At 37.2% G+C, this 14,219-nt stretch overlaps 1 protein-coding gene across 4 annotated transcripts; it reads left to right on the top strand.

Annotated features, from left to right (window-relative positions):
- The first annotated feature begins 4,189 nt into the window (after window positions 1-4,189).
- On the top strand, window positions 4,190-13,907 carry LOC145600128 (uncharacterized). 4 transcript variants are annotated; one of them, XR_014104243.1, is made up of 11 exons: window positions 4,190-4,506; window positions 5,169-5,225; window positions 5,349-5,422; window positions 6,050-6,877; window positions 7,051-7,144; window positions 7,231-7,341; window positions 7,437-8,150; window positions 8,254-10,485; window positions 10,567-10,633; window positions 11,266-11,372; window positions 12,290-12,424. XR_014104243.1 is itself a non-coding variant. In XM_081656019.1 (11 exons), the coding sequence occupies exons 1-11, from the start codon at window positions 4,452-4,454 to the stop codon at window positions 13,591-13,593; spliced, it is 4,686 nt and encodes a 1,561-aa protein (XP_081512145.1). In that variant the 5' UTR covers window positions 4,193-4,451; the 3' UTR covers window positions 13,594-13,907. The 4 variants fall into 4 exon arrangements, 3 of the variants coding, with proteins under 3 accessions (XP_081512145.1, XP_081512144.1, XP_081512146.1); XM_081656019.1 differs by lacking the exon at window positions 11,266-11,372 and adding an exon at window positions 13,280-13,907 and having other exon boundaries at window positions 4,193-4,506; window positions 5,178-5,225; window positions 12,290-12,438; XM_081656018.1 differs by lacking the exon at window positions 11,266-11,372 and adding an exon at window positions 13,280-13,907 and having other exon boundaries at window positions 4,193-4,506; window positions 12,290-12,438.
- The last annotated feature ends 312 nt before the right edge of the window (window positions 13,908-14,219 follow it).

Below are 14,219 nucleotides of genomic sequence, written 5' to 3'. Positions count from 1 at the left end.
TTTGAAATGAATTTTAACTTAATAAATTTATGAAGATGGGTGTTTTCAGTTGGGATGAGAGAGAGAAAAATAAATGAATGAATGAAGATGTCAAATAATTGAATAATTCATCAGGGTATAAATAGTCTCTTGATACCATGAATTTTTTAATTAATCTTAATATTTATTTTAAAATAAGAGTGGAATTTTGTTGATATAGTTGACCAAATATAAAGAAGCTAACTGGTTGTTTCTTGGTTATTCTTACTTGTATTTCTTTTTTTTTTTTTTTCAAAACAAGAATATAGGATGTTATATTTTGAATGTTTCCCTTCATCTGGTTCTTTCGAAGTTTATAGAGAGTCATGGTCATGGTCAAGTCCTCTAATCTCACTCCTCATTGATGAATGATGATGTTGTTACTTAATGTTATGTACGTAATAGTACTTTTACCAAGTTCGTCAAGGTAAGGAATAAGGATGCAAAAATCTTTTAAAAAAATACTACTCTGTAGTAATGTATTTCAAAAACATATTTACGTATTAAAATTTATGGGTTCGTTGTTAATTAAAGGACTAGCTAAAATGATATAATGATCAAATTACAAGTTGTGATATTAAACTTCATATCATCTTGTAAGGCTTGATCTTTGATCCTTCATCGTCATTTATATCTTCTATATATCATTTTTGTTTGTACATAATACGATGTATAAAGATAGAGTTGGAATCAAGAGGGAATTAAGGGTCTGATCTCATACGATTATTTTCAGTCCAGTTTAGCTCCTAATTTTCTTCTCTTATAAAATATTTATTTTATTTCAGCTCAATTCAGTCAATGAGAACAGGCCCTAAAGGCCAGGTTACAAAGAGAAAGAGCTTGCATAAGAATGTACGGCCAATTGGTAATATTGATGCATGCAAACATGTAAACATGTACGATTGTACAGTTATTTGTGACATTGGGTCTCTTAAAACAAAGAGACCTGTTATGTAACTAACTGGTCTCTTATTTCAGGTCTCTTTGAGCATTTTTATAATAGTACTAGTGCCTTAATCCAAGGGATTTCAAACCAACTCTCTTGGAATTGGGTTGGAAGCTTTAACCACTTGAGTTATCCCTCACCCTCTTTTCATGCTTGATTATTATGTATATGAAAACACCTACGAATAGTGTAAGGAGAAATATATTTTTCAAAATATTTGTTTACATATATGCTCCTATTGATATGATCTTAATTGGCTCTAAGCCTTTTCTTGTGTGATTTAATGATCTAACTCTTATTAGTAGTGTTTGGACAATTATACACCCTAAAATGTTTATCTATCTTATTTGTCCTCATTAATGTCAATTGCGTTTAATGTTTATCTACTTAGGGCCTGTTCTCTTATGTTGAAATTTAGTTCAACTCGGTTCAGTTTAGTTCAGTTCAGTTCAGTTCAGCTTAGTTCAGTTCAGTTCAATTCAGCTTCTAATTTCCTTCTCTTATAAAATATTCATTTATGTTCAGTTCAGTTTGTGAGTTCAGCTGAGTTCAGTCAATGAGAACATGCCCTTATTTGCCCTCATTAATGTCAATTGCATTTTTTGGAACCCTTAAGAATAGTGTACCTTTAAAATATTTATTTACATATTTTCTCTCATTAATGTTGTCAAGGACTTTCTTTAACATGACTAGCTACGATGCACGCATTAGCAATCCTAGTGTTATTAAATTAAAAGTGTAATAATTTAAATATGATTTTGCCTTTAATAAGGTATCATTTATTTTTTGTTTGAAAAACTTTAATAAGGTATCATGTGGTTATTGATGTGACACTTCTTCTATGAGGGTAGTATTTGGGGTTGCTCTCCTCTCGTTAGTCCCCATTTCTAAATAATTAATACTCTGTACTTCATAGATTGTATTGCAGTAAGTCTATGTACGCTCATAAAAAACTTTCCGTGATGACGCTAAGACTAGTCACACCGGCCGTAGTTTTCCGTATGCTCAATTGCTCACAAACTCTTGTGATGTTGCTTAGACCAACACTCAATGGGAAAGAAGAGGAAAAGTGGATGACGATGAACGAAAGAAATACATCACTTAATTAATTTTTGGAGCAAAGCATACACATCTAACAGACTAACACCTTAAAAGCAAATTAAAAACTTTCTATTTATAGAGTGTCCAATTTAAATGGCAACAAGAACATTGGTCATAGCTTGTCAACTAGGACAGAAAAGAGAAACATAAACTAATGTATTTAAGGAATATTATATACGAAGTATAATTTAATTTGTGCAGAAATTAGTGTTAGTAAGGGCCTGTTCTCTACGTTGAAATTCAGTTCAGTTCAGTTCAGCTGAGTTCAGTTCAGTTCAGCTCCTAATTTCCTTCTCTTATAAAATATTCATTTCAGTTCAGTTCAGTTTAGTTCAGTTCAGTTCAGTTTAGTTTAGTTCAGTTCAGCTGAGTTCAGTTCAGTTCAGTTCAGCTGAGTTCAGTCAATGAGAACAGGCCCTAAAATTGCTTCCTCTGTCCCTAATTGTTTGTCCCATTTTTCATTTTGGGATAACCCTTAGACATTGTCCCTTTTCCTAATATTTTAACATGCCCCACCACTTAACCCGGCCACTTGCATACACTCATAAAAGTGAAATAAAACAAATACACCCTCATTCATTTGCAATTTTTTGGTTAAATTTTTTTAAAACACATTTTGCTTATGGGGCCAAACAGATAAGGGCAGAGAAAATATTATCAAAATTGATACACATCTATTAAACTATCACTAGTAAAGTAGTCATTGTACATTGTGGCATGTTTAAGGTCGATTATACTATGTCCATAATACCAAGTGGAGCTTATGTCCGACTTGAACAAAAAAGACCTGAAACATTACTAATTTACAATGTATATGTAACTCATGAAAACTTTTGCCAATACTTTAAGTGTGGTGGATATTCGAGATTATGTTACATAATACTCGATAATTAATGCATTTTTATTAAGAAAAAGGAAATGCTTATTAATTGTAGTGGTTAAAATACTTGTTTAATATACACTACAAATCTACATACCAAATTGCCAATTGTGCTATCCCCTCAAATAACTTATAATACTAGCTTTCAATAAAAACATAAAAAAAACTTATAATACTAGGTTGGTCTTAGATACTGTTTGGCAAAATGTAGTTGTAGAAGCGATTGTTAGCTGTAGATGTTAGCTGTCAACTAGTTGTTAGCTATAAAAATAAATAATTATGAGTATTTGGTAAAATAGTTCTTGACTAGCTATTGACGGTAAAATTTTAAAATATAGAAAAAAATTTCAACAACCATCTTCAATCTTTAAATTTTCATAAAAGCTATTTCAACTACTAAACTCTAACGCTATCATTACATTGCTAAACACTCATATTTTATCTATCAACTAATGGTTTGACAAACCATTAAAAGTTACTTGAAAAACTACTCAAAACTACCGAATGCACCCTTAATCTTGCTTATTTAAAAAAAATAAAAAAATTATACCCCAAGTATGTTAACAACTCGTCTTGTGCGTGGTTGGCCGCATCGTGTGACCACTTATAAAAAAAAAAGTAACTCTTGTAATATTGACCGAGTAACCCTTATAACACTGATTGAGTAACCCATATTACAATGACCAAGTAATCCCTTTAACACTGACCAATTAATCCTTTTAACACTGACCAAGTAACCCCTATTACACTAATGAAGTAATCCTTACAATGGTTGGCCACACGGTATGACCAGCCACATATAAGACTTTGTGGTACGCTAATTATATGGTATAAGCACGTATGCAGAATGTCATTACTTTGTTACGTAATCTCAGACCAAATCTCCTTATATTTTTTTTACCATAAATAGATATTTACACTCTAAAATAAAAGTATACTCTGCAAACATAATACGCATCATGATCTGATTTCACAAAAGATGAAAATATCTATCAACACTTTCCGCGCTTAGAAGGTGGAGATGAATAGATGATGACCACTTTGTTGGGCTTTAGTGACTAGCAACGATAAAAGATAGATATAATCGGGCTAGCTAAATTTATGCGGTGGATTGGTCCAAAATTCCATGACTAGTAGACTACAAACAGCAACAACAATGATATCATGAAAATCTTATAAAAAAAGAAAAAAAACCTCCAACAAAATCAAAATTAAAATTATCGATTAGTAGCAAAGCAAGTAAAAAAAATTTCGATATTGATTTGGCCGTTCTGACCACCCATACCCCCTCTCTCGTCTCCTCACCCCTTTCGCGTCCTCTCTTCCTTTGCGCTCTTCGTTCTTTCTCTCTCCTCTGCAAACAAACGCTCTCAACACTCTTCCAAACCCTAATCTCTCTCTTTCGTTCTCACAAATCTTCTTTCCCTGTTTTTCTCCTCGAATCTCTCTGCTATTGCCTCGAATTTATCGAATCTCAGCTTTCGATTTCGATCTCAATCCCTAACTATGGCCGACCGTAAGATTGATCTGCCTGACGATCTCCTTTTATCGACTCCCAAAGGTAAACCCTAACATTTCCTTCTTTTCGTCGTCAATTTTGATTTTCGATGTTTTCTAGATTTGATTTTTGTTTTCGTTTCGAGTTTGTATTGTATATGTTAATTTAGGGCTTATCGATCTGAAGAACAATGAATTTGCCCCTTTTTTTATTTGATTTTTGTTTCATTGCTGTAGTTTTGGATCAGATTTTTCTTTTATATTATCGTACTAATGTTGTATAAATATACTAGTATATGTGAATCCTTCTTTTTTATGTAATCTATCTGATTCGATGCTTTTTATTTTTTGTTTAATTATTGCTTTGCCAAAAGGTGCTTGTTTAGCTGAATGCTGTTGCTTGTGTAAGCATGTGTATTCCGTGGATTTCTATTAGTAGCTTTGAAATTTCTGGATATGTTTCACTTAACAGTGTCTCGTATTCGATTTGTTTCCAAAACTTGTGTATATGGAACTCAATTTATTTTGTATTAGAATGCAGTTTGAAGTTAGCCAATATTGTAATGATTGCTTATATGTTTGTTGGGGATGGCGGATTGTTGTGTGTAGTTATTGATTTATATTTGATACACCAAGCAAATTTGCCAGCTGGTTTTTCGGGTGATTGTGAGATTTTATGAGTTTTAAGCTTTAACGTGTCTAATATGCTTACCATGTGTCTTGAAGCCTCTCTAGAATATGATGATGAAAAGGTCTCTATGGGATTCCTTGATGAGGTTAAAGGTATAGTTCATGGTTGTGATGGGTTTGGATTTAATTTACTCACGATCAAGATTCTGTTTTTATTTTATTTTTTATTTTTTTCTGTACCTCGTGTTTTAAGTAGTGTTTGTGAAATCCTTGCAGATCAAGCAGCGTCTGATAACAGCATTCCTTTGTCCCCGCAATGGCTGTATGCTAAACCCAGCGATGCTAAGCCGGTATGGTTTTTGTTTATCATAAAGATTCAAGTTTTCCTCATTTCTTGTTTGAAAAGGTCACTGTGGCATCTCTATGTTTTGTCATAGAGGCATCTTGTTTCATTGCAGGATAAAGTGATTTTTGCAAATCATGGATTTGTTTCTGTTCTATGGCTCAAATTATTCTCAATTTAATTGAATCCATTTTTTAAAAAGTTGACTTGTATTGTTGTTTTCTTGGTGTAATGTTATTTTCTTGTCTTTGATTGGGTACTTAAGTTTACTTTACTTATCTAGTTATCTGTGATCAAGTTACACCTTTGTCATGTAGGGTTACAAAGTTTACCTTAACAATGAGCTTATTTTACAACCTTTTGTGGCTGGCGTTGCCTAGTCCTAGTGACTGGGTATTCTTACTGGTTTAGGATCAAAAAGTTGCTAGGCTATTGATTGTTGGTGTAGTACTTTGCTATGGGAAAGACTAGTTTTGGTCAATTTTGATTGGGAATTTTGTGGATACTCTTTGCCTTCTTGGATGGAAAATTAATTTCAACTATGATCACAAGACTCTAGTTAAGGGGTTTGATCTTAAGTCAAAGATGCTTTTTTCCATTAACAGGAATATGTTGTTTCATCTACTTTTAACAGGATATCCGTGGCCCAAACACTCTGTCTCTTGGAAACTCCATGGATCCATCTCAGAAGGATAGTGACAAGAAGGACTGGAGGAAACTTGCTGCTGAGAATGAAAGCACTAGGCGTTGGCGTGAGGAAGAAAGGGAAACTGGGTTACTTGGTAGAAGGGATCGCAGGAAAACTGATCGCCGCGTTGAAAATGTTTCTGTGAGGGAAAATTCAGAGGCAAGAAACTCACCCTCTTCTGAGCGTTGGCATGATGCGACCAATCGCAATTCTCCCCATGAAACAAGGCGTGATAGCAAATGGTCTTCTAGGTGGGGCCCTGATGACAAGGAGAAGGATTCACGATCAGAGAGGAAAACAGATATTGAAAAGGAAGACACTCATAATGATGGTCAATCCACTGGGAGTGGCAATCGGGATGCTGAATCGCGTGACAAGTGGAGGCCTCGCCATAGAATGGAGCCTTCATCTAATGCACCTACTCCATTCCGTGCTGCTCCTGGATTTGGCCCTGATAAAGGAAAGGTGGACGGTGCTAACATGGGATTTACTGTTGGAAGAGGGAGGTCAAATGGTGTACCTATTGTGAAGCCTGCACTGGGAAGTACAAGTGGCACTGTCAAAGTTGATAAGAATGAGCACATTCTTGGGAAACCAAATCTTGTGGCAGAGCAGTTTCATTACCCCAGGGCTAAACTTCTTGACATTTACCGCTCACAAAAGCTCAGTGGAACTTCTTTTTCCATGCCTAATTCTATGGAAGAAGTGCCCTCCTTAACTCAGGGGGAGGCTGTTGAGCCATTGGCTTTTGTTGCTCCAGATGCTGAGGAAGAGGTGAGAACTATAATTTATTTCTTTTAAATCCTGTAATGAATTAGGCATTTATGGGCTATTATTCTGTGCTGTTTATTATAACAGTCCCTTCTCATGAGAAATTTATGCATAGGCTATTTAGGAGTCTTGAATATGTCCCGGTTGCTATTATTGATATTATATGCTTTATACAGGCGCTACTTAAAGATATATGGAAGGGAAAAGTTACTGGCAGTGGGGCTTCATACAATCCATACAGACAAGGCAAGTTTTCTGAGGTTGCAACAGGTAATTCAATCACAATCACTTTTATTGTTATGAAAAGGAACTGCATGAACTATCTTTTCCTGATGGCAGTAATATGTTTTTCCCAGGTATTGGCAACATGGATCCTCTTGATGAAGACCAGGATGCCTTTCCTCCTATTGATGGGGAGGATATCAGTTTCCACGATTCAGCAAGTGGTAAACCTCGTCAGGCTGATGGTGAGGTTCCTCACTTTCATCTTCATGTTTGTGTATCTTTCAAAAGAATATTGTGTGAATGTCATTTCTAAGTTAAATATTGCTACATGTTTTAGGGAAAAATGCTCAATATGCTGTAGAATTCAAAGGCTGGAACATGGAATCCGAGGGACCAATGTCAGCAGTCTCAAGAATTGCTGATGCAGCACAGACTGATGATGAAAATTACCAAATCACTCCCCTCAAAGCTGCTGAGATTGACCGTGCTACTTTTGATATTAGTTCTAACCTTCCCGATGATTCTAACTCATTGTTTTTGTCAGAATCTCTTGAAGATAGTCGGGGTAACAGTTTGTTGTATGCCCAGAGTGAGAGAAATGGTAATCGTGTTAGTGATGGTGTACCACCTGAGGAGTTAAGCTTATATTACCGTGATCCTCAGGGAGAGATACAGGGTCCATTTCTTGGTGTTGACATCATCTCATGGTTTGAACAAGGATTTTTCGGCCTTGACTTACCAGTGCGCTTGGCAGATGCTCCAGAACATGCCCCCTTTCATGAGTTGGGTGATGTAATGCCACATTTGAATGCTCAAGAAGGGCTTGGTATCAATTCAGATTTAAGTTCTAAGATTGATAACCCTGGAGGGTCCACATCCACCTCAGAGATGAATGATGTGTCCGCTTTAAATAACCAAACTTGGCGGTTGTCAGAGTTGGACAATCATTCAAATCAATCAGCTCACACTCGAATGTTTGAGCATGATGTTTTAGCACAACATGCTTTTTCTGAAGGGAAAGGTTTCCATGATTCTTCTGCTCAAGATGAAGGTATTGCTTTAAGAATCGCCTTTCTGTGTTTAGTTTTTTATCACGTGTTTGTTGGTGAATGTGACTTTATAATGTTAACACCATCTCCTTGCTTGTGCTGCAGAGATTGTATTTCCTGGAAGACCAGGGACGGCTGGGAGTGGTGGTAACCCTGTTGGGAGACGTTTGAGAAGTGCTGATGGGCCTGTGACAAATCATGTTGGTTATCATACACATCCAAATGAAGCTAAAGAAACTGGCATGCCAGTTCAGAAAGATGATAAGCTGCACCCTTTTGGATTGTTGTGGTCTGAACTTGAAAGTAATTCAAACAGGCAAGCCCAACCTTCAAGTATGCCCTCTACCATGGGTATGCCTGGTCATCTTATGGGTCATTCTCCTGGGAGGAATGCTCCTTTTGGTGGCCTTTCTGATCAAAATAATGAGGAATCGTGGCCTAATTTCTATGATAAAGGTCCTATTTCTAATTCTAACATGTTTGGAGATGCATTGGAGAGCCAACATTTTTCTCACCTTGATCAAGAATCCAATCACCGTGAATTAGCTGAGCAGTTAATGTCAAGACAACTTCAGCAGCAGCATATCCAACAGAGAAATATCTTGTCTCAACGAAATCACTTGAATGAGTCACCTCTAGAACAAGTCCCTGGCCGAGGATCACTTCATCACCAGTTGTCAAATCAATCTTTGTCTGAGGTTGAACACATCTTGGCTCTCCAGCAACAGCGGCAGTTGGAGCTCCAACGACAGCTGGAGATCCAACAACATCAAAGTCATCAATTGCAGCCGCAGCAGCAGCAGCAGCAACAACAACAGCTTCAGCAAATTCTCTTGCAGGAGCAGCAGTCCCAGGCTAGGCAACTAATCCTTGAGCAGTTTATTCATGGTCGTGAGCCTGGCTTTGCTCAATCTCATATGGATCCTAGTTCAGGCTTGGATCAGATGTTGCTGAAGCAGCATCTTCTACGTGATTCCCAAACCCATTTGCATCAGCCTTCAAGGCACAATGATCCTTACTTGGAACAACTAATACAGGCGAAGTTAGGCCAGGTAACTCATCATGATCGCCAGGCTGATCTCTTGGAACTGATGCAGCACACACGGCATGAACAATTTCTGTCTCAACAATTGCTTCAGCAGGAGCAATTACAGGCTCGGCAGATGTCAATGGGCCTCAGGCAGCAACTGGAACTGGGGGAGGGAAGATCAATTGGCTCAGGTTGGCCAGTGGAAGAAGCAGAGCAATTTCTTCGCAACCCTGTGGCCTCTCAACGAGCTCATTCTGCTGCATTCAGCCCACCTCCGTTTAGCCCTCTAGATATGCTGCAGCAGCAGCGAAGGGCACAGCAGGAGGAGGAGCAGCAGCTAAGAGAATTGGAACGGAACCTTCAAATGCAGGAGCGATTGAAAAGAGGGTTATATGACCCTGGGACATTACAGTACGAACGTGCAATGTCTATGCAAGGTGGAGGTCCTGGTGTTAACATGGAAATGGCTAATGCTATGGCTCGACTGCAGGGTTTGGATATTCAAGATCCTAACAATCATCTACACTCTGCAGGTCAACTGGGCTCATTAGGTTCTGGCACCCATTCTCATCATCCTCATCACTCTTTTGTTCCTAATGAATTTAATGCTTCTCATTTTGATGGCGAGGGCCGCTGGCCTGACAGTGATAATCGCTTGTCAAATGATTGGATGGAATCCCATATCCAACAGCTGCATCTTAATGCTGAACAACAGAAGAGAGAGCAACAACTTGATGAAGATAACTCAAAGAGATTGCTCATGGAACTGCTGCATCAGAAATCTAACAATCAACCAACACAACCCCTAAGTTTGAATGAAGGTTTGGAGAGAAGAACTCCTGCATTTTTTTCTGGGCCTAGCTCTAATGACCATATGTTTAACCTTGCCCATGAGCGTGATGTTGGTTTAGCCAATCCTGCTGCTGTTCCATCCTTTGTCAATATGGCAGCTGAACAAACTCAGCTCCGACTGGCTGATGAGCAGGCTGGTGGTTTTGACAATAGTGGGAGATTGACTGGTCGATCCAACTCTGGAATAGTTATGGATGGAGATGCTATATACACTGGAATCAGTAGAAGTTCTTCGCTGAGGTACCCTAATTCTGATATGGGTGGTAACACTTATATTGATCGTGAATTCTCTGAGGTGGAGGGAAAGAAGTGGGCTCCCAAAATTGAAGATATGGTGAAGGGTTCGTTGATGGAGAATCCTGAGAATATTTCAAAGCAGCATGGAGTTACAGCATTGGATGGGAGGGAGATACCATCTAGTTCCATTAACAGGCAGGGCTCTATTGGTGTTGCTGGTAAATTTTCTGAGATTTACTAATACTAATGGTTCCAAAATTTTCAGAGTCGGAAGTAAATGTGGTTTCTGTTGCTTGCAGCTGGACAAGGAGGATTCTACAATGATAAAATTGGGCGATCTAATTCCTTTACTGAGGAGGTTGATAGGTAATGTATCTGAACGGTTATTAATGGTTATTATTACTGTTTTATGCTGGTGGAATTGTAATAACTGGATTTTTATGTATAATATTGTTTTTGACGAAGATTGGAAGTAGATTAACAAGATCGCTATCATGATGCACTATGTGCCAGGCTTGGATCTGTGTTTTGGTTAGATTGCCATCCATGTTGTCAATGTGGTCACTTTGATGGATATTATCTTATTCTCTTCAGAATTCTGCTTGGCCTGAACTCAGATGTTTAGGTGACACATTGGTAGTGATTGCTTTAAGAGGGGTGCAATCTTGGATAATTTGAAGGGAAAATAATCCTTTTTTTAAATCAGTTTGCTTCATTGTCTTTACCACTACCATTTGACTGTTTTAGAGACCTAAAACATGACGTAAAATCTAGATATTCAGGCCCATTAGTGTGTGGGATGGAAAAGGGAAGGAAGTGTGTCTTTGTGGCTATTAATGGCGCTTGGAGAAATCATCAAATTGTAATATTTGTAAATAATTTTGTAAAAAGATGGTTGTTAAAGAAATATAATACATGGTTGTTTGTGGAAAGTGAGATGTGAATGGTAGTTACCCACAATTTTTCCTAAATTAAATAATCAAAGTTTGTTGCCATAGGAGAAGGTATGCAGAGCAAGGTCTTGCTCTGAAGTACAATTTGCTGCTTTAACTGTATATGACGAGGCAAGAGCTAAGAGGAGACCAGAAGAGCTGATATTATTCAGGTGCTTTGGTAGATAAATATACAAATCAAATTGCTGGTTAGGTTACCATGTGGTTTAGTTGGCAGTTGACCACTATGGAATCTATTGCATTAGTTTGTATCTTACAGTGAAGGGCATGTTAAATATACTGAAACTGTGTACATTTAAATGAGATTAGAGAAAAGAAATTGAAATTAGACTTTCATCTTCTGCTCTTTTGTTGTAAGAGCTTTCAACTGAATTTGCCTTTTCCTCTTGATGTTTTAGCGTGCTTGAATTATGATTTCCCTCCTTTTATCCTCTTGCTCTTAATATCTACTATTGCCATCTATAAGTTGCCTTTTCTATCTCTTTGTAACCTTAGTTTTAGCCCACATTTTGTTGTTTTTGGTTTAAGCAACCCTTGGATATTATTTGATGTTTAGCTGAGAAAAAATCATGGTGGCAAGTTGAGTTCCATGATGCTCACCCCCCTATAGATGTTTACATAAGATTATTTAACTTTGAAGGGAAGAACTGTTTGGGGTCATGGTGGTGAGTTGAGCACAAAAATCTCTAATTCTCTAGGGAATGTGCAGCAATTATTTTATGGTCCTGGGCCCATACAACCTCTGAGTTGGATCAGTAAAGTTCAGAGTTGTATTGGACAAGCTCCCCTTAACATTCATAGACTGAATTTTCTTCCAAAAAATACTTTGTTTCCCCTGTGTGCAATCTTTGTGTGTCTGTGTGCAATTTTTGGGACCAGAACTATGCTGTTTAGGGTTTTTGTATAATATTGATGTCTGGTTATGGTGTTATAAGAAGAGAGGACTTGATTCTATTGATAGTAATTGCTCTGCTTTTTAGTCAATCTGATTGTTTCTTTGTTCTAGTAGACTCCTTTTAGCACTTATTGTTGAAAGTTTTTCCCCCTTAAATATGTATTTGTGATGCAGGATACCTACTGTTCTTTCCAGAGGTTCAGAAAATGTCATGTTTAAACGTCCACCTGTATCTCGCCCTTTGTCATCTCAGGAGGGGATCTCTTATCTAACAATCGATGCTCCCACTAAAGGAATGAGCTCATCTATTGGAAATCCTGATGGTATGTATACTGTTGCACTTAATTAAGTTTATGAATTGGAATCTTGGAGATCTGTTTGAGTGGCTCTGGTTTCCATGTTTGCTAATATTATCTTTGGCCTAAAACACAGTATAAGCTTTTTATTAATCTTTCCTGGAATTTGGTTGGATGTTTAGGAGTTGTGCATGGGTAGAACGAGCTATTATATACAAGTGTTGCCCTTTTTTATCCTTTTTTCAAAACACGATTTGACTTTAATGCCTCTCAAAGCACAACTTTTGACCATCAATATCATAAATTACTTATATCACTTAAATTTATATATAGTTGACATTTTGAAAGTATGCATTGGGACCAATTTAACAAAAGCTTACATGACTCTGGTTGTCCTTGCTTGTAAACCACAAAAGATAGTGAAAGGGGACTGTGTGAATAGTGTAAAATTACAAGTTGTGTAAACTAATGAAATGTGTGGGTGTCAACTAGATTAATTGGTAAAAGCTTTGGGGGTGGTACTCATTTCTTCGATTGATAGATTACTAAGATACACCAGAATCAAATTTTTAAAGGAATGTTATTGGGGTACGGAGTAATTATATGCTGTATCTATTCACATCATTCTTTATAGGACATAGCAGTTATGTTCGAATTAATATCATAGTAGTTGTCTGTTGTCTTCCTCTCTAGTGAGGACTGTTAATCACTCTTGCTACAAACCAGAGCTTGATTCATACCCTGCTGATCTGAGGAGACATGTTCAGGTTATAGATGTTTACATTGAAGACACTGCATGGAGGATCTCTGTGGTTTTCTTTTTCTTAGTGTTAGTTTATACTGTGATGCTGATACATAGACATTTTAGGTGGAAGACGGGAAAACGCAGCTGCACAAGCTCCTGATACCTCTATCAAGAAGGATATGCGTTTCAGACGAACTAATTCTTGTAGCGACTCTGATGTTTCAGAGACATCATTCATAGACATGTTAAAGAGTAATGCTAAGAAGCCGCCTCAGCCTGATTCTCACGTGACAGGTGCCTCAGAATTGGCTGATGCCCAGGGTAAGAGTGGGAAGAAGAAAGGGAAAAAAGGAAGGCAGATTGATCCAGCACTTCTAGGCTTCAAGGTTACTAGCAACCGTATCATGATGGGCGAGATTCAAAGGATAGATGATTAGCTTTTTTTTTTTTAAAAAAAAAATGTATTCATTGCTGTACCTAATTTTTGTTTTCTTTAGGTCTTTTAAGAGGTGTACAGTTTTTTTTTGTAAAGCCCTTTTCCCTCTTATTGGGAATTCATTGATTTTCAGGCCAATTACCCTGTTTTACCTGTTCATGGAAGGGTTGATAGAAGAGCTGATATAGTGTTTAGGCAAGCTTATGTATCCCGTGTAGTCACTGTAGTGTTCTTGTACATACTGAGCTGAGCTTTTTAAATGAATAGCAGTTGCAGAATGAAAATTTATCTATTAGAAATCTTGGTTTTGAGATTCATGCATCCGCATCTCCCATCGACTAAGGGTGTTCAAAACTACCTGTCCCTTTTGATCTGGCCTGCTGACCCGATTTAATTAGTTGGGTACTAATGCAAGTTTTGAAAAATACTTATCATGTCAATTGGTATGTGTTCGTTATCACACTATTAGAAATTTGTTGAAATCGGGTCATGGGCTGGCAGTCGGGTACCTGAATCCTGGTAATTAAATTCAAGTGTTTAATAATGATATCAATGGAAATTTCCTATTGATTATTAAAAATATTGTTCACATTAACACGTGTACCGATCAAACCGAGTTACGCAAAT

The sequence above is a fragment of the Chenopodium album genome, chromosome 21 (genome assembly GCF_948465745.1).
Source record: "Chenopodium album chromosome 21, dcCheAlbu1.1, whole genome shotgun sequence".
Classification (NCBI taxonomy): domain Eukaryota; kingdom Viridiplantae; phylum Streptophyta; class Magnoliopsida; order Caryophyllales; family Amaranthaceae; genus Chenopodium; species Chenopodium album.
Note: the sequence above shows the minus strand (reverse complement) of the source record. Positions and strands in the feature narration are given on the sequence as shown.